This window comes from Anthonomus grandis, chromosome 3, assembly GCF_022605725.1.
Source record: "Anthonomus grandis grandis chromosome 3, icAntGran1.3, whole genome shotgun sequence".
NCBI classification, from domain to species: Eukaryota; Metazoa; Arthropoda; class Insecta; order Coleoptera; family Curculionidae; genus Anthonomus; species Anthonomus grandis.
In genome coordinates, this window is record NC_065548.1 from 7,184,838 (window position 1) to 7,205,809 (window position 20,972).

The 20,972-nt window shown below is 33.3% G+C and overlaps 2 protein-coding genes across 2 annotated transcripts; one reads left to right on the forward strand and one right to left on the reverse strand.

The window, feature by feature from the left end:
- The first annotated feature begins 638 nt into the window (after positions 1-638).
- On the forward strand, positions 639-19,750 carry LOC126734260 (WD repeat and HMG-box DNA-binding protein 1). Its single transcript, XM_050437801.1, has 13 exons — positions 639-814; positions 870-1,113; positions 1,165-1,411; positions 1,469-2,029; positions 2,125-2,410; positions 10,585-10,874; positions 10,932-11,104; positions 13,875-14,132; positions 18,731-18,940; positions 18,999-19,079; positions 19,141-19,206; positions 19,264-19,479; positions 19,541-19,750. Exons 1-13 carry the CDS (start codon positions 738-740, stop codon positions 19,631-19,633), a joined length of 2,802 nt encoding a protein of 933 aa, XP_050293758.1. The 5' UTR covers positions 639-737; the 3' UTR covers positions 19,634-19,750.
- LOC126734261 (putative hydroxypyruvate isomerase) lies at positions 2,439-3,396 on the reverse strand. The gene has a single exon (XM_050437802.1). The coding sequence runs from the start codon at positions 3,345-3,347 to the stop codon at positions 2,478-2,480; it is 870 nt and encodes a 289-aa protein (XP_050293759.1). The 5' UTR covers positions 3,348-3,396; the 3' UTR covers positions 2,439-2,477.
- Positions 19,751-20,972: the final 1,222 nt, after the last annotated feature.

Here is a 20,972-nt window from a genome sequence, read left to right on the forward strand (position 1 = left end):
TTAAATAAAAATTTAAATTGTTTTAAAAATATTCCTAAGAAAGTCTAGTGGAGGGTTTTTAATTTGATGCACTGGTGCGCACTAAACGCAGTTTTCGTATTCCATTTAATTGAACCTTTCAAGTTTTTCCATTCCATTTGAAAACGAATGCATGTAATATTAATTTTTTTTAGGCACTATCGCTGGGAGATCGTGTTAGTTCAGTACAACTATTAAATATAAAATGTGGCGGCAAAAACAAACAAAAATGATCTAGCTGCTATTTCTATAATATTAAGCAATAGCGAATCAGATTCTGAAGATGAGTTGGTTAGGATTGAACGTCTCCCTAGAAAATTTTAACGATGTTATTACCAAATTCAATTATAAACAGGAACTACTTTTGCCTGCATACCAATAGATTTGCAATGTATATATTTATGAAGGCAAATCTTTTACCAATAAATTAATTGCCAAATGAATTCAAACTTAACCAAAAAAAAGTACGACATACTGGTGCACAATTTTAACAGCACAAAAAAATAACTGGGTGCTGCCCTTTCATTACAAATGGAACACGCTATAAATGGTTTTTCCTCCTCATATCCGATCTGTCAAAACTTTGACATATGTCAATATTGTTATTGTCAATTTTAGGCGGGCTTTTAAAGTAGTATGTTTTGTTAGTTTATTATATGTTTAATTTTTTGTTTTAATAATTTTAGACTTCATTTAACATAACAAGTTAGTTATAAACGATGAAAATAGAGCATGAGCCGCTCCGTTATGCTCATGACGAGGGACACACGGATGTCTGTTATTCAGCTGATGGCAAGTAGGTTTGAAAAACTGTTATATTTTATTACTGGTACTACCCAAACCATTTTCAGTCACTTTATAACATGTGGGGCTGACGGCGATATCCGAATATGGTCGGTCGACGAGGGAGAAGACCCAAACCACACTTGTATCGGGGAATGGGCCCTCAGTGTGAAACAGAAAAATGATAAAATCTATGTGGCGACAGGTAGTAATGAAATACAGATTTTAACACATCCAGAGGGAGAAAGGGATGGGGTCCTTACCAGGGCCACTGATCCCTTTAATCAGATTGTCCTGTGTAAAAATAAAAATGTAAGTTTTACTGTTCTGTCAGATTACTGGGGTCTATAATGGGTTTTGAAGATTGCAGCTCTTGCTGGGGAAGGCATGGAAATCCTTGTAATGGACTTAGATACATGCTGTATAAAAAATTCTTTTAAAGATTTGGGAGCTCCCTGTCTAAGTGTGGCCCTATGTCCCCATGGGAAGAAATTAGCTGCCTCATTGGGGGATGGGAACTTAAAAGTCTGGGATGTTGACTCGGGGGATTTGCTTAAAGAAATAACTTGTTTTCCTAAAGTTAACAGTTTTGCTAATGCCAAGAACTTATGTAAGCATTAAAATATATTATTCAGTGTTATTTTTTATGCATTTTAATCCTGTTTAGGTCGCCTGGACTTTGAGCCAAATAATGGTACATTTTTGGCTTATCCATTAAACAATACTATAAAACTTTTAAACACTGTTACTTGGAATGATGAGACTTTAAGCTGTGAAAATATATCAGCTGATTTTTCTATTGTTCAATATTCCTCTTGTGGCAAATATCTTGCAGCGGCCACAGTTGAGGGGGATTTTGTTATATGGGAAACATGTTCCAATAAAGTACTCAAAGTGTCAAAGCACGAGAGCTCCAAGGCAGTGTGTGGGCTCATGTGGAATCCAAAAGGAAATGGCCAAATTGTTTACACTGACATAGAAGGACAACTGAGCATTATGTCCAACTGTTCTAGTATAAGCAACAAAGCAAAGGAGGATAAAACATCAGAAACAGTTGATGATTTAGGTTTTACAGAGAATGAAGTGGATTTTGGAGAGTTCATGGATGAAACTGAAAATGAGAATGCTGACCGAGATAATGAGATTAATACAGAAGAGATTTTTAAAGATTTTGATGATGTACAGTCAAGTCCCCATCCTAAGCTCTCCACTAATGCTAGTGAAGCAGGTAAATTAAAATAGCATTAATTTATTTGTTTCTTATGACATGTTTTTATTCCATTTTCTTTGGATTTATTTGACTTATGAGAACTGGTTTTGTAGCCTCTTCTCGCTCAAGCACACCTAGACCGAGAACTCCAGAAGTGCCTTTACAACCACCATTTATGCCCACATCAACCCCGGATCATTTAGATCCAAGATATTTGTGCTGGAATGAAGTGGGAATCGTAAAAAGCTATGGCACCAATTCTGAGGATGAACTAAGTTCTAAGACCATAGAAGTAGAATTTCATGATTCAACTTTTCATAACAGTATGATGTTGCAAAACTTTCAAGAATATACCATGGGATCAATTGGTAAAGGAGCATTGGTTGTAGCCAATTCTAGGTAAGTGCAAAAACAATTTACTGACCCATTTAGTAATAAATATTATATTCCATTAAAACTGAAAATATTACAAAACTAATCCCATATTTTTAACCCACTTGAGGCCCTCTTCAGTATCCCCTTTAGGTGTATACTCAAGTCCTATGTAATCACTATAGCCCACCTCATCCCTTATAACATCAAACACATATTCATAGTTAATTTCTCCAGGAACATCTGGCTCGTGTCTGTGTGGAGCTTGTGCAATCTGTACATGCCCCACATAAGGTTTTACTTCCCTGGCAGTATGGGTGATTTGACCTTTTATAAGTTGCAAATGAAATATGTCTAGTTGCAATTTTATAAAAGGGCTGTTAATGGTTTTGATAACATTGATGGCTTTTTCATATGAGTTCATATAATAGTTGGGCACAGAGTACTTATTAATTGGCTCTATTAGTCCGATAATGTTCTCTTTTTCCAATATCTTGGCCGCATATTTTAAATTGTTTATGTAAGCCGCATCATTGGCTTCAGAACAGGGTCCTTCCACTCGACCAGACATGATATGAATCTTCTTGGCTCCAAGTGCCTTAGCATAATCTATAGTGGTGTTGAAAGTCTCCTGAAACTCCTTTTCTTTCCCGGGAACCGCCGCAAAACCCAATTCACCCTTAGTGACATCACCGGTTAAGATGTTAACAAGCACCTGCTCTACTCCGGCCGATTTTTGAGCTTGAACCACTTCCTCCTTGGAAAAACCGTATGGAAAACCACTTTCCACCACTGAGAAACCGGCTCGTTTTGCCAAAGCATAACGCTCTAAAAAGGGTTTTTCTTTGAATAAAAATGATAAATTTGCACAAAACTTTGGCATCTTTTTGGTTAATAAGGTTGATCCTGGTATTGAATAACTACTCACTGATAAAAGTGATAACAGAATGTTTCTTAGGTACATTTACAATGACTTACTTAAAGTTGTGTGTTTGTTTTTATGATTTTATTAAGGTTATGTTAGAGATTACAAAAACATAACAAAAGTTGTGATTGGCTATTGACCTTGTTTTTTTTATCAGTGAAATGAAGGACAAATTTAATATTGAAAATCAGGTTTAATACGGCTTATATTACTGGCATAATCATTTTTTTTATTTATTTAAACTCCAATCAAAAAAATAATGTAATTACAGTGAGGGAGTGCCTACCAACTAATTAAACAAAACCAAACTAATCTAATAAAAAAGAAATAATAAAATTAAACTATAGGGAAAAGTTACAGGTCAATAAAGGCAGTACTAACATACATACCAAAATAAAATAAGACTGAGTATAATAATAAGGACTAGAACAGTGGATTATAAAATTAATTTAATTCCACACTGAGTAGTTTTTCTTTAAGAGTTTAAACATTTATATTAAAAATATCTCACATATCACAGAGTTGGATCACTTTATTACACTTAGTTAGCATGATTTTAAGGGGTGATAGACTAGCCAAATTCACATTAAATAACTTAGTGTCTACCTTGAGGACATTAAAATCTATTCTATTAAAATTAAATTTAGATTACTCTATTTTTGTTCTTCACTATTTTATTTATATAAAAATAATAGATTGAGCATCTCTCCTTTGACTTAAAGATACTATGTTGAAATTAGTCAACATACTTCCGTAAGACGTCATATATGGATACATATTACAGGGTGAGACTATTTCTTTTAAGATAAGCATCAACGGCGATTGTAGGGATGATTTTTTAAGGCCGGATAACTGGCCTAGAGGGGTTATCTTGCGAAAATTTTGGTTAAATAATAAACGCAAGATAAATTTTCATTAAAATCAAATGAATCAGACCATAGTTTAGTGCGGGATGGCCCTTCTGGTTCAGGTGTTTGCGTTTTTGTATTATGCTAATACAGGTGGTATGAGAACTAAAATAAAAGATTTTTAGCAGGCACTTAGTTGCTGCTGCTATGATATTGTTATGATTGCAGAGACTTGGTTAACATCTGAATATTCAGATGCTGAAATTGGTGTATCAAACTATGATTTATATAGATATGATCGTCAAATGGGTACAAATACTACCAAGGCTCATGGAGGTGGTGTATTGATTGCGGCTAAAAAGAGTTTATGTACACCTAGAATTGGTATCCCACTTGTTGATATGGATATTTATCAGATCTATTTGACTTTTACAATAGACAATCAAAGCTTTGTTGTTGGTTGCATTTATATACCATCTCTATCTCCACTTCAAGCCTATTTAAGCCATTGTGAATCTGTTGAATATGTATATAGTAGATATTCAAGTAGTTTGTTTTTCTTGGCAGGTGACTTCAATTTACCACATGCTAGATGGGAGAATGATGATCTTGGTTTGGTGGTTGGTGGTTGTCTGGAGAATGACAGAGTGTCTGTGCTTTCTCTGGCCAACTGCTTTAGCTTCTATAACTTTTTCCAGGTAAATGGGGTTTTAAATACCATCGGGGTTGCCTTGGATCTCGTATTTAGTAGCTCAGATTTAATTAGTGTTGAACGTGCAATAGACAAAATTTTTGAGAATAGCTTACACTATACAGCAATTAGTTTTGACCTTTGTTGAGCAGAAAATTCTGATGATATGATATATGAGGAATATTTTTATGATTTTGGTAAGGGAGATTACATAGCAATTAACGATTGTCTTGCTGGGATAGACTGGAATCAATTGTTTCTGGGAGAGACATCTATTGATGTCATAGTTTCAATTTTCTATAATGTGATCTACTCCTCAATGGAAAAGTTTATTCCTCTAAAGAGGTACAAAAGTTCTTCTTTTCCATCTTGGTTTTCTTCAGAGCTTCGCAGTCTGATCATAAGAAAGAAACAAATTCACAAAAAGTTTAAAATTAGTGGTCGACAGCAGGATTATGATGAATTTGTATTGTTGAGACAACAATGTAAGTACTTAAGAGAGTTGTGCTATCAACAATACATTAATAAGATGGAAATGAATCTCGCTGGCAATCCAAGGTACTTCTGGTCATATATTCAAAATAAAAGAACTGGTTTTAGTCTTCCCTCCAGAATGACATACAATAACAGGATTAGTATGAATATCTCGGATACTGCGGATATGTTTGCAGAATACTTTTCATCCGTCTATTCGGATGAGCAAGTCAATGACATACCATCTTTTAATTTTGATAAATCAATTTGTCTGAGCACTTTAACTCTGTCAACGCAGGATGTTTATGAGGTTATTACTTCCTCTAAGAATAAGCTCTGCGCTGGCCCAGATGAAAGAAATGTGTTTGTGTTCTTACGAAACCAATACTGTTCATTTTTAACAAATCTCTAGGTACTGGTTCTTATCCCACTCTCCGGAAGAGAAGTTTTCTAAAACCCATTTTAAATCTGGTAGTAGAAATGAAATTTCCAATTATCGGGCTGTATGTAACCAATCTGAGTTGCCAAAGCTGCTTGACTACCTGGTCAGTCATAGGATTGCCTGGAGTTTTAAATCTTTATTTAATCCTGAGCAATTTAGATTTATAAAAGGCAGATCTACTGATGCTAATTTGGTGCTGTATGTCAACTCTACCGCTGCTTGGAGAAGGGACTTCAGGTTGACTCAATATATACAGATTTTTCCAAAGCTTTTGATCGGGTTAACCATGGGGTACTCTTGTAGAAGCTTAGGACTTTAGGTATTGTGGGGCCTCTTCTTCAGTGGATCTCGGGATTCATCAGAGGTAGAACCCAGATTGTTAATCTTGGAGGTACATGTTCCTCTGAAATTTTGGTGCCATCTGGGGTGCCACAGGGCTCTCACTCGGGCCCTGTTTTGTTTTGCCTCTTTTAAATTGATTTAGTTTGGAAACTTGAAAATTGTCGTGTGCTAATGTTTGCTGATGATGTGAGGCTATTTAGGCTTATCACATCCCTTTCTGATGCTGTGCTCCTGCAAAAAGACCTCAATTTGTTCTTGGATTGGTGCCACTTGAATAGAATGTCTCTTAATATCAATAAGTGCCATAAGATTACTTTTTCTAAGCAAAGAAACCCTATTGCTTTTCTTTATAAAATAAATAATGTAGCAATTGGTGTCAAAACAGAGGTTTCTGACTTAGGAATTTCATTGACTCCAGGTTGTCTTTTAAAAGTGACTGGTAGGGCAATGAAAATGCTGGGTTTTATCCAACGGTCTACAACTGATTTGTCTTTGTTTACTTTTAGATTACTTTATTGCTCTCTTGTTAGGCCCATCTTGGAGTATGGCTTAATTGTGTGGTCCCCGTCATATAACTGCTACATTGAGCAGATTGAAAAAACTCAAAATAAATTTTTAAGGGTGGCGGCTTTTAGATGTGGTTACAGGAGACAGGAGTATTACTATCAGTGGGTCAGGGATAACCTGAACTTACCCACATTAGAGTCACGAAGAACATTACTCGACTTATGTTTTATGCATAAGGTTTTAAATGCTACTATAGATTGTCCCGAGTTATTGTCTCTTTTTAAACTTAGGGTGCCTTCCAGATTGAATAGATAATCAGAAATATTTTCAGTCCCATTCCACCATACCAATTATGGCATTAATGAGCCAATTACACGAATGGCTCGAAGTGCTAATGGTCTGTCAGGACAGATAAACTTTTTTGACTCTAGGATAACATCTTTTAAGGGGCAGTTAAAGAATATTATTTCATAGGGGCTTTAATTAATTAACTCATCTACACCTTTCACTGATTTATAGATAGTTTTGTATCTGAATATATATGTTTGTATGGGTATGCTATGTAACACTTTTGTAAATGGATTCCGTTAATAAATAAATAAATAAATATTATATTGTTTTACATAAACATACTTTAAAAATTGCTTCTGAATTTTTTCAATGTTGTTACAATGAACCTTTTCTTGAGGTGACCATATTATAACTGCATACTCAAGGTGAGGTCGAACTATTGCATTGAACAGTCTAATTACAGTATCTATTTTAAACCATTTTGAGTTTCTAATAACAAAACTCAGTGCCCTATATGCTTTTTTAATAATAATGTCCTGGTGCTTATTAAATTTTAGGTTTGATTGCAAATAAACCCCCAAGTCCTGGCATTCATAGTCTTTCTACTAATTAAAATATTATTTAATTTATTGTCATATAATATAGGGTTTTTTTTTTTAGGTAAAGCTGATTATATGACACTTGCTGATATTAAGTAATCATTAATTATGTAAATCCTTCTGTAAATCTTTATTTATATTTATTTATTTTATTTACGGACTTGCCATTTTACAATAAATAGAACTAATTACTAAATACAGTATAGATATACATTGCTATGTAATATATGTGTATTGCAAAAAAAAAATGAAAGTATATATCACAATATATGCCTTAAAGATCCTCTAAATCTTGCCTCTGAAGTTCCAAAAAAATCTACAGATTGTTGCATAGAGTTTGCATTATTTAACATTCTTGTAATAGGGTTATTTTTGCCATAATTTGTAATAATGGTAAGGAACATAATAAACATTAGTATGCCGATTTCTTTTTATAGGTACATTCAGACATACTAGATTTAAAAGATCTGGACAATCAATTACACCATTAATAATCTTGTGAAGTAAACGAGTTTCAAGATTTAGTCTCCTCCCTTCCAAAGTATCAATATCATAATCCAGCTATGTGAGCAATACTCCAGAACACTTCTAACTAGCGAGCAATATAGTTTCTTTATCATAAAAATTGAAAAGTCCTTACTAGACCGTATGATGAAATGAAACCTAACATTCTATGAGCCCGAGAGATAATATCCGATATATGAATATCAAATGATTATTTGCTGTCCAATACAACACCAAGACCCTTCATTTCATCGGAAACCTTTAAGTTAGTATGGTAGATGGAATAATTGTAAGAAATAGGACTTTTTACTCTTGAAAATGATATTTGATAGCATTTTTTTACGTTAAGGTCCATATGATTTGCTTGACACCAGCCATAAAAATTATCAATGTCTTCCTGAAGAAGCTTAACATCAGTCATTGTTCTAATAGGCCGAAACGTCATCTGCAAACATTAGTACCGAGCTATTTTTTATATTTTGAGGTAAATCTAATAGGAACAAATTGAACAGAAGGGGACCGCAGTGTGACCCTTGAGGTACCCCTGATGAAACAATTATAGGTCTAGACACCGAACTACCATATTTGACTCTCTGCAATCTATCAGTTAGAAAACTATTTAACCAATCAGCTACCCTACCGCTAATTCCCAAGGCCCTTAACTTTGCAACCAAGAAATTATGGTCCACTCTATCAAAGGCCTTGGAAAAGTCAGTATAAACAGAGTCGACTTGACACCCTTGCTCCATATTGCTTAAAATAAAATTTATGTACATTAGAAGATTTGTATTGGTAGATCTATTTTTTATGAAACCATGTTGCTCACTATTAAGTATACCACGACAATCACTGTACAGTTTTTTAGCAACAAGGGAGTCAAACAGTTTAGGTATTTCACTCTGAATGCAGACTCCTCTATAATTATCAACAGCCGATCTATTCCCTGATTTAAATATGGGTTTTATATTGCTCACCTTCCAGAAATCTGGAAAAATTCCTGATTCCATTGATTTGTTAAAAATCATTGCTAGAGGAATAGCCAAAGTGTAAACACATTTCTTTAAAAAGTAACATGTTATTCCTAAATTCCCAAATTTTTTAAAAGGTACAAAATGCTGAATACACTGAAATAAAATGTCGTAAAATAATGACACATAATCATTTACATTCAAGTTTGCAAAATAAGTTTGCCAATCAATCCCTGCAAAAAAATCATTTAATGGAAAATAGTTACAATTATTATAGTCATAAAAATACTCTTCATAGTTACTGGATATATTATCACAGTTAATAGGAACTCCAAAAGTTATGGCAGTATGATGAATACTATTTGGCAGTAATGTGTCAATAGCTTCCGACACATCTATATCTTTTATATCCGAAAAAACTAAATCTAAAAGAGTATTCCTACTGTTTACTACAAAGTTAAGTAGATACATGTTAAGAAAATTAAATTAGTTAGATAAACTATTTGCTGGTGAAGTAGCATTGCACTGTACACTAATACCTGTTACTTCATTTCTCCATGAAACTTCAGGAATGTTGTAATCTCCTGTCACAACAATCCTACAATTATCAATATCAAAATATTTACTAAATAAACTATCCATTGTATTGCAATGAGATTGATAAACTTCTAATTTAGATTGGGGAGGTATATATACACAGCCTAAAATAATTATTGTCTTATTAATTTTTACTTCAACAAAAACCTGTTTAACATTATTTTCAATAATTTCTATTAATTGTGATTGCAAGTTTTTTGCTACCGCAATTAAGACGCCGCCTCCACGTTAAACTTTAATATATATCAACTCTGTATATGTTAAAGTTTAATGGTCCAATTTCAGCATCCTCAAAGTCCTTATTCAACCAAGTTTCATTCAACATTATAATATCATAGGTACATGATAATGAAGCCTGGGAGAAATCGAAAAGTTTTGTCCTCATTCCACCCACATTCTGATTTTGTTGCCCCGTTATGTTATTACTTAAAAAAACGATTCTTTATTTAAAAATTCTCTGTGTTTATCAAATATAAAGCGCTTAATTCCTACATTGCGAGGCCAAAATTTAATGTCATATACGGTATCTTTAAGATGAAATGGTACAACTACTACAAATCTTTTTAACTTTTAGAATCATTAAGAGAACTAATTGTTTAAATATTTATCATCATCAGCAAAAATTAGGCTTTGGATAAATTAGACACACTCGGATAGATTGTTAATGAAAATTCCAAACAGTAAAGGGCCAAGATTACTACCCTGAGGCACTCCCGATGTAGCAACTTATTTTCCTAATTTTACCGCTTCATTTCTATTCTGAAAATAAGACTGCATAAAGCCAAATGCCAATTCAGAAAAGCCAATTGCACATAATTTATAAATTAATAACCCATGATCAACCCTGTCAAATGCCTTCGCACAGTCAGTCATAAGAACATATAATTTGAGACAGAACCACAGACTTGACCATTGAATATACCCCAATACACTTTTCTACATTAAAATTATTAAGATTTAGAACAGTTACAGAACTATCTGATGCTCTTATAGCTTGCTTATTATTCTTTTAGTCAAATTATGGTGATACCCTTGGCAGTTAGTAACAAAGAGTGGACTCTAAAAGCCGAAGAATACGAAGATATTCTTCTAGTGGCCGCGTCAGAAAATATAATTTGTTTCGCCACATCAAACTACTTAGTGCGAGTGTGCTCTATATTCGGTACCCAAATAGGAATCGTTTCTATACCCGGACCTTTTGTCTCTATCGCTGCCTTCAAGAATGTTTTGCTAGTCGCTTACCATTCCGGACCGGTTCGGAACGGCGATCAATGCATTAATATCAAACTTTACAAGTTTGATGGTAGGCTCTATAGCAAATTATGACCGTTTAACTTGTTTTTAATTTAATGGTTTTTAGGTTTTAGTATGGAAAGCCACGACTTGGGTTCGGCCCTTGGTCCGGAATCAACCCTTTATTGGTTAGGATTTTCGGATCAGGGAACCCCCGCTATGATGGACTCCCTGGGCATGTTAAGTTTGTTTCCTCCCAAGTGTAATAGTTGGATACCGTTTTGTGATACCACCAAACATGTGAGTACTTTAAGCATTAGCACATGTTAAACTAAAGTACCCAAATAAATAAACAAAACGTAGTAATATAAGTGCAGTTTAGGAATCTTTTCTTAAGCTCAATAGGACTATAACTGATAGTATCATATCTATACTCTTGGAAGGTACTTGGCACCATGTTTCTTGTAGTACATGGACATACAAGAAACTCCTTTGCATTATTGCTTATATTAATGTTTTAGTAATAAAAACATTCCTAGATACATATTTATTTTAAACTAGAATATGCATATATTTCAGTACTGCCTTACCTTAAAGGAAAAAAACTGTTTTAATTTTGATATAAGATTTAAAGGGAAATTGCCTTAACCGTCTGGAGAAGACAACAAAAAATTGGCTTCTTGTATGAGGTACTTTAAACGGCATAAGGCATGGGCCCAACTGCCTGGAAATTAAATAAAGAAACTGCCTAATTACATAATATCTACATCTTAATGTCCCCTTTACTCTTATAAGTATGGTTTAAAGTACATTTTAGTCATAAATATTTTAAACAGTCATAAACGGTTTTATTGATAATAATTCTGTAACATAAAGGATTATTGACAAGCGTAGCTGCAATTTTTTTGTATTGAATTCAAAATTTCGCGGTTGCGCAGTGGCAAACGGGCAGTCTGTCGAATTTTTGTAATTTTAACTATTATTTTATTAGTAAATATAAGGAAACGCATGTTAAAGCAATTTGTCGGTTTTATATTCTTAATTTGAGTTTTAAAACACAAATAACACATGTTTTTGTGGTCAATTTGTTACAAAATGGTGTAACGAAATTCAGGAACACTTATTCACATTTTTATTGGCAACGTCAAGAACTCTAACCTGACTCGCGTTGACTATCGTTTAATTGCTTCCAAGGTAAACGACAAAACTCATTAAACTGATTGCAATGTCACGAAACGCGGTCCCTTTTAAAGAGCCATGGACCAATTTAGAATTGTTTCGAATTTTGTACATTCAATTCAAGCAAGAAATTCTACAAAATGTAAAATACAAGAATTTACAATAATATAACTTAAATTGGGGCCCAAATGTGTCAGACAAGATGAACTACTTAAAAACTGGACATTATAGGTGAAAATAACAAACTAAATGTAAGTAAAATTAAAAAAATATACTATACTTGACTCATCAATTTAAACTACAAAATACGAGCAAAACAGTGAGAATAATTATTAACGTATTTACATTTTCATAACAATACAATAAAAGTTGTTCCTAAGGTGAACTGACTTAGTTTTCACCATTAAAACTGATTGTTGGCCAATAAACGAAATTAATGTTAGAATATTGTAATATTGTAAACAAATAATGTGATATCGACTTTTTTTAATTTCTCTGAAGCAAATTCACTTTTAGGTTATTTAATTGTAGGTATATTCTGGAATAGATATTGCTAGATATTAGGTGAAGGTTGTATTGGTAAGCAATAATTTAGTGTAATCACAAATGATTTTCTGTTTTAAGGCAGAATAAATAAATAAAAAGATCCAACCCAAGTCTATCCAGTTAAAGCTATTTTGCTGTTATAAGACATTTGATGAGAAAGTGGTCCCAGTCATTTCTGCAGTGTAGTTACTTTTCATATGATTTTATTTTATATATGTTTAATTATCTTTAAATTACATAATTGCACTCAGAGTTAAGACAAATTATGTTAATGCCTCTAAGCACTTATAAACAATTTTCAAAATAAATAGTTACTATAACAGTACACAGTTATATTTTTTTATAATTGTCTGTTTGTAGGAGGCCAACAAATTAAAGTAATGTTTAAACCTTGAAATAATAATTTAAAAATTGAAGTCTTAGTATTTATTTTTTCAGCAAACTTCTGGACAGGGAGTCCTGGGAAGCTTATTTTCTTACACTTAAAATATCCAAATACCTACTACCAAAATATAAATTACTATTGGAGGATTCTTTAGATAAAGCTAGATATTCAGAAACACTTTTTTATTTTACAACATCAAATATAATGACAAGGTGCTATATATAACACCCCTCAGGCGAATGATAATTGGCACATGAAATTTAAATAAAAAGAAATTTGAATTTTATTATATTAGAATGTCCTCATTCCAAATTACATAGAATTAAATTAGGACAACTTTGACAATTCTTACAATGTGAATCGTCCATACATATGCAGTTTTTCCAAAATCATTTAGGCTCTGTGTCATGGTTATTAATCAAAAATCGTCACAATTAAGTTTGGGATGTTCACAAGAAATACAAGGGACTTTATGATCATAGTCACAATGATTATAGAACTAGGTTCAATAGTCGGAATTTGGCTCTGAGCAACAATTTTTAATTAATATAATTGCTTGCCTATAAAGAACAATAGGCAATTTACACGTAGCGTTAAAAAATGTTATTGACCAAAGCATCCTACTGCTTAGATGAATTTTATACCGATAATAATGTTTTATAGTTAAGACTCACACTAATGTACCTCATATTTTTAATTTCTGTTAAGTTTAGAGTTATCGTCTTTTTATCCGGCTTTATTTAATCTGTAAGCACTTTTAGTGCTGTGTAACGTATCTATGATGAGTATTTTAATTAAATTAATTTATATTAAACATTTTAGAAATTTGTAATCTACCTGTTTGTAACAATGTATTTGTTTCCTTTATTTACATATATATACTTTTTATTATTATTTTAAGCTTTATACATAAGAGCTTTCAGCTCTGTATACAATAAAGCATTTTTGATTTGATTTTAGCGTAAAGGCGCCGGTGATATGTTTTTCATCACGGCCATTTTCGAATCGTACCAAGCGATAGCGGGAATAAAATGCAAAGGAACCGTCTATCCCGGTTTCATTCCGAGGCCGACAGTATGCGAGGTGCCAATAGAGCCGCCGTTTGCCGAAAACGCCACCGAAAAAACCCAAATGGAGGGCAGCCTGTTTACTTGGAGCAGCCTAAATGTTTCCGATACGGAACGGAAATATAAGGAGTCCGCTTTAAAACTCTTCGCGGTAAGTAAATCTAATGATATTAAAACATGAAAAGTTTGTGAATTGCAGCTAGGCAATCGATAAAATTGATTTGTAAGAACAAATGAACTTACGGTAAAAAAAATTCCGCGTAAGTCATATTGTAGGTTTCTGTTCTTTACAGAAACTTGATGAATGAATTATAACTTTAAACCGCAACATTAACACTTCTAATTAATGAATACATTAGATTTTCATATAGCTTATATGACCTACGCCTTGCGTCCTTTCCCATTTATTATTATCCATTCATCAGATCCTATCGCTTTGGACTTTTTCCATTTTTGAGACTGGGATGAGTTGTCCCTAAAATTACTTTTGTAAAAATTCACGACAGTCAAAAGTCAGAGTTGTCAAATTACACAACCTTGTATAGTATTGAAAGAACTTGTCCATTATCTCAAAGAGACTTACGTAACTAGAGAAAAAATGCAAAACTCTAAGTCTCAGTCTCAAAATATCTTTTTAATTAATCAGGTAACATGTTTGTTTGAAGCTAGATGACCTGCTAAGTACTTAGCAGCTATACGGTCTGATGATGCTTTATTAGCGAAACATGTTACCTGATTAATTAAAAAGATATTTTGAGACTGAGACTAATTTTTTTCTCTTGTATAGTATTCCCTATTAGCCCCTGTTTTACTTATTTTATATATTTGAAGAGCTTTGTCACGTAGTAACATTAGGACTTTCACATTTTCGAGCCATGGTTGATTTTTTTCTTATACGAACTTTTTTTAAGGGACTATGTAAGTCCATTAGCGCTCGGATGTTATTATCTGTAAAAAAGCTTACTTTATTGTCAATGCCTTGAATATCGTAGATATTTCGCCACGGTATAGACTGTAAATCGTACTGAAACTGGGTAATATCGATGCTTTTAATATCTCTGTATTCAATAAACTTAATTTGATTTTTATAATGGGGTATTGATAAATCAAAAATTATGAATTCATGATCAGAGCATTATCCAACAACAAGTTAAACTCATTAACATCTTTAGCAAATATATCACTATAGTTCAAATTAAGTAAAGTAAAGTAAAGTAAAGTTTATTCATGCTTAAGAAAAAAAATTTTTCTTACAATCGTCACGTAGATAAATACATATTAAAAAATTATTTCGCTTACAAATTATTAAAGTTTTACATTGCAGATCAAAATCATTATCTAAAATATTAAAAAAATAACACCCAAGATACAATTTCACAAATACTAAACAAAATAAGCACAATCCACAAACAGTTAAAATTTTGGAGACCCCAATATCAATTTCAACTTCCTAAAACCCATTTTTGTTTCATTTTCACCAATTTTCACAGTTGAGCTTGTAGATACTCATCAAAGCTATAGAAGGCTCTATCAGCAAGTAATTTTTTTACTGAGGCAGCAAAAAGTTTTTCATTTAGAGCTTTAATATTATTAGGAAGTTTATTAAAAAAGCTTGGGGCATAATAAGTAGTTGAGATACGAGATTTATTGAGTCTTAGAAAATGCATTTCCAGGAAATCTACTTGTCGAGTGCTGTGAGTATGAATTTCTGATCTCTGGGTATATTTATGTAAATTATTCTTTGTATATATTAGACATTGAAAGATATACCGTGATGGAAGTGTAAGAATTTTAAGTTTTTTGAAAGAGTCTCACATCGTCCCTGAAACCCAGACCCTCGACAACCCTCAGAGCTCTTCTCTGCAGTTTAAAGATTCTCCTAGCTTGAGGTGCATGACCCCAAGCCAAGAGACCTGTATATATGCGCATGGTAAACTATTAACAAAACCTCCTTATTTACTGTGCCTTTTAAGCGTTTTAAAAGAAATATTTGTTTTGCCAATTTATTTGCAATGAACTCGACATGCTTATCAAATATCATAGTAGGATCTAAGTGAACACCCAAGAAGCTCACCTCATCCGAACTCTCAACATTGGTACCGTCTGTATTTCTCAAAGAGAATAGGACTTCCTTCGTTTTGTTGACATTTAGGCTAAGTCTATTTGCACTGAACCACTTGCCCAAATCTGACTTCACCCCCACCAGCATCAGCTCCAGTTCTTGCAAACTAGTACTCCTGCAAAGAGCAGTAGTGTCGTCAACAAACAGCAGCAGCCTAGACTCAATTGACCTATCGATATCATTGACATAAATAATAAAGAGGAGTGGCCTCAAAATAGAACCCTGTGGCACACCATGAGTTATTTTGCTTTCTTCTGATAAAGCTCCATCCGAACAGGTTTTCTGTACACGTCCAACAAGATAAGTTTCAAGAAGTGATAAACTCAGAGGATCAGACCATAAAGTTTAAGCTTGCTCAGAAGGATCCTATGGAATATGCAGTCGAAGGCCTTTGAAAGGTCACAGAAAATTGCCCCAACATGGGACCCCCATTTCAAAGCCCTCAACCACATACACCAAAAGATCCAGTATAGCCTTAACAGTCGATTGTTTTTTCCTAAACCCATACTGAAAATTTTTGAGGATTTCATTTTGTTCAAAATAGATATAAAGTTGATTTTTTAAAAGTAGCTCAAAAACCTTCGATATTATTGGAATCAAAGATACTGGACGGTAATTATTTAAATCATCTCTACTCCCTTTTTTAAAAATTTTAAAGCCACTTGGGTAGATGCCTTCCCTTATACATAAATTTAAAAGCTTTGTTAAAGGATATATTAAATGCTTTTTCAATTGTTTTAGAAGAGGGACATTCATTCCATATATGCCTCTAGAATGTTTATTTATACGTCACTTCACTAAAAGAAAAACCCCCCACAGGGACACCCGACAGGCAGGCCTGATCCATAAATGATTCAGCAGTGACCGTGGCCAGTGGAATCTTCTTGAGAGTTTCCTCAGCTATACCTGAAAATTTTTTATTGAACTGGGACGCAGTAAGACCCACGGGCTGCTCACTATTCACATTCTTTCTTTGGCCATTTACAATCTGCCAAGCAGCTTTCGTTCTATTATCAGCCTGTAGTATATATTGAGAGTTTGCCACCCTTTTTGCAGATATAATTTCTTCCCTATACCTTTTTCTAAAGATTTTGACCTGTTCTGCAAGTTCTAGACATTTATTATTGCTATACAAGGAGTTTAAAAAATGCAAGGTTTCGCGCATTTGCTTTAAATGATCATTAAACCAAGAGACCTGACAATTTCCCACCACACTCTTCTTTTTTACTGAGAATGATGCATCCATTGCATTCACTAACAAACCAATAAAAAATGATGCTATTTCATTTACAGTATCAGGGAAGCATAAAAAACCCCAGTCAACGCTTTCCAAAATTCTGAACATGTTTTGGATACCCCTCTGTGTTATTGGTCTATGAAAAATTTGCTTTGCGTGAGTTGTACCCTGCATGTTCAGAAAATGAACTTTAATTTGAACGGCTTTATGATCTGATAGAACAGCCGCAAGAACACTTACTGAAGACGCAAGAGTATCTCTAAAGTTAACAAAAATATTATCAATGCAATTCAAATGCCTCGTTTTCTAAAAATTTCCTGTGAAAACCCATGATTTTAAAATATCGAGAAAATATGTTGTAGTTCCTGATAAAGTATTAAAATTGATATTAAAATCTCCAGTAATACAGATAAAATTATTGTTCACAGTTAAAATTTCAAGAAGGCTAGTTTTAAAAACACTACATTTAAAAACACATTAAGATCACCTGCTGGTGGGCGGTACAGGGCCACTATAACCATACTTCTGCTTCTTATTTCAATGGCAGCAATCTCGCAGCTCCTCTCCACGGATAGTTCAACCAAGTCTTTTCTTTTCATTGCGCCTATAGATGTTTTGGTTAGGATCAATGCACCTCCATGCTTATAGGTTTTCCTTGTATAACTTGACACCTGCTTATACCCCTCGATATAGAAAGACTCAAGCTCATTTTCAGAAAGGAAGTGCTCTGTAAGGCAGACACAGTCCACCTTTTCTTGAGTTTCCAAAAGGAACACTTCCAGTTCTTCAATTTTGTTTCTAATTGAGCATACATTTTGATGTATGATTGTTAAAAATGTTCCTGCTTCTGTCGGGAGTTGTGCACGAGTCCTCCAGGGTTCGGTGGACTCCTCTGCAGGTGTAAAAAATGATTTATAATGATACCTTAAATCCCCTGTACAACAGATATTAGCACATATTGGGGTAAGAGAGGTAAGCACATTGTCAAACAGAGATAAAAATTCCACCGTTTTATAGGAGCCTTTAGATGCAACCAAAAAGATAAGTTTGTTAATTTTTAATTTAATGCAGATTTGTTCAATATAAATTCACTAAGTATAAAATTAATTCTAAAATGCCTGATATTAGTCCTGTGGTTGGAACCTTTGGTGTAACACTCAAATTACGAGACAGTTTTACTTAGTTTTAGTCTTCTTCCGAAGATGCCAACATCGTTGGCGAAACACGTGTCGAGAGTAAAATAAAGAGTTTTGGTTAGTAATTTTAGCCTGATATTAGACTATTGTTTCACCTACAATTTTAATCTGCAAAATCGAATATCCCATGTGATATATGACTGCCAGATATATTCAATCTAATTGAATAGTATGTACATTTTGATTAATTTCAGCTCGCGTGCAAAAACGATTTGGACCAGAGAGCGTTTGAGTTTATGCAGCTGATCAATCATCAGCAAATTTTAAGTTTAGGACTGAAATACGCCTCGAAACTGAAAAAACGACGTTTAGCGGAGAAATTAACGGAACTGGCCGAGCGGTTACAAGAGGAAGATCAAGATGAGGCGCCGACAAAAACGTTCCATAGTACACCGGTGGTACCGGTAAATTAACAACAACAAAACAATCTGAATGCATCCCATATAGTTCTTTTTTTTTTAGGAAATAAAAGATGAAGAAGTTGTAGTGAAACCGAAAGCGGGCATATCAAGACTGACCCCTAGAAACAAAAAGCCCAAGAAGGCAAGGATATATTTGCTTTCATTATTTTACTAATATTTACTAGAAGAGTTTATACTTTTAGGATTCTCAGATGATCGATGAAACTCAAATTAACGGCACCGGTGAAAACAATATAACAAATACACAGGTGTGTTATTTTTAAAAGTTCTGATGAACTTTTTTGCGTGAATTACTTAATTTTTAGGAGTCATTGTTTTCCGAATCAAATATAGAAGAACCTCCAAGAAACCCGTTCGTCAAAAAGCCTGAAGCGGAGAATACTTTATCCGGTACACCCAGTTCGGTAAATCCATTTTTAAAAAAATCGAAAAGTAATCAGCCGAGTCCTTTAAGTTTGACCGACAAATATGCGGGAGTCCACTACGAGCCCCCCGAGAAGAATAAACAAAAAGGCAATGAGGTTAATAGTTTTACGCAAAAACTGTCAATTTTTTTTTTAATATTTTTTTAATTATGCCTAGGTGGGAGAGAAAAGAAAACTGTCCGACTCTGATTCAGAAAAACCCACTGGTAAGCAGCGAAAATTGGAAACGTTCTTCTCGAAAATGCCTTAAGACGTGTATATTTCCCGTTGTTTTATTTATTTTTATACATTTAAGATATACAAGTACTGTTTTTGTTTTATAGAATAATATCTTTTAGAGAAATAAAGAGAGTTATTTTAATTTAAATTAGTTTATTGATATTATGAGTTAAGGTGTCTTTTTGAAATTACGTCAAGAAATTGTTTTTTCGAGGAAATGAATTTTCAGGAACAAATCAGCCTAGAAAATTTAAAGAGATAAACCATAGATCAACTAAATGCTCTTAGGAACAAACAACTAAAAGTCTACGTTTTCTTTTGAGATCTAAAACTTTACTATCTATTATTGAAATTATACAACAAGCTGAAATCGATAGCAAACAGTCCTAACCATTCTAATGATCTCAATGGCCTTGGAAAATTTAAAAATATATATATATATTTTCCTAAAAATAAATACAACATAAGTTTATAAGAACAATGACGTTTATTTCAAGTTGTTAGGGTAAGTATTTGCAAAGTTATAAGGCTGCTAGTCTGTGGTTTTTTATACCTTCCGAGATTTCGTTCCAATTACGCGCTACGTCATTGACGCCGACGCGACGCGACGGTGTATTATAGAGCGCTCGCTAGCCAGCCAGCCACAGCCTAATGCCCAGGCGTTATTTTGACAGGGTGGTTTTTTCTAGGGATGTCCGAAAAACAAAATAAATCGATATTTTGAATCGATTCAAGATCGTACATATCAAGATTGATCCAGAAATAAATCGGCAACAAAAGATCGATCTCATTAAAAATCGATATTTGATTCTGATAATTGTTTATGTGCACTTTTTTAAAAATAAAAATACATGTATAATTATATAAAGTATATTAACCAAAACAATTAAAAAAAAGAAAATACAAATACAAAAAACATATAATATACATATAGTCATAACAAAAATAAACGTTATATTCCTAAAAACTATGATAATAATAGGTTATAGGATTAACACAGTAATAAAATATGCAAAAAAAAATCACAAGCAAAGTCAATCCTTAATCTAATTTAGAGTCTTACCAGTAGGAACTATCTAAGGAATGAAGAAAGAGCAGTTGAGATAAATGTATTCCACTTAACCTATTCCTAGTCTGAGTTAGAATATTTCCTGCTTGGGAAAAAACCCTTTCTGATGGTACCGAAGACCCAACAATGGATATATATTTTTTTCCAAGACTAGCTAATTCACTCGAATTATGATTTAACCAAAAGCTAATTGGATTATTTTCCAATGGTATTGTTAGAAGGTTTAAATATGCTTTAAGGTCAACTGACATTTAATTTTGATTAGTTACTAAATAACTTTTTTCGGAAGTGACCAATTTTT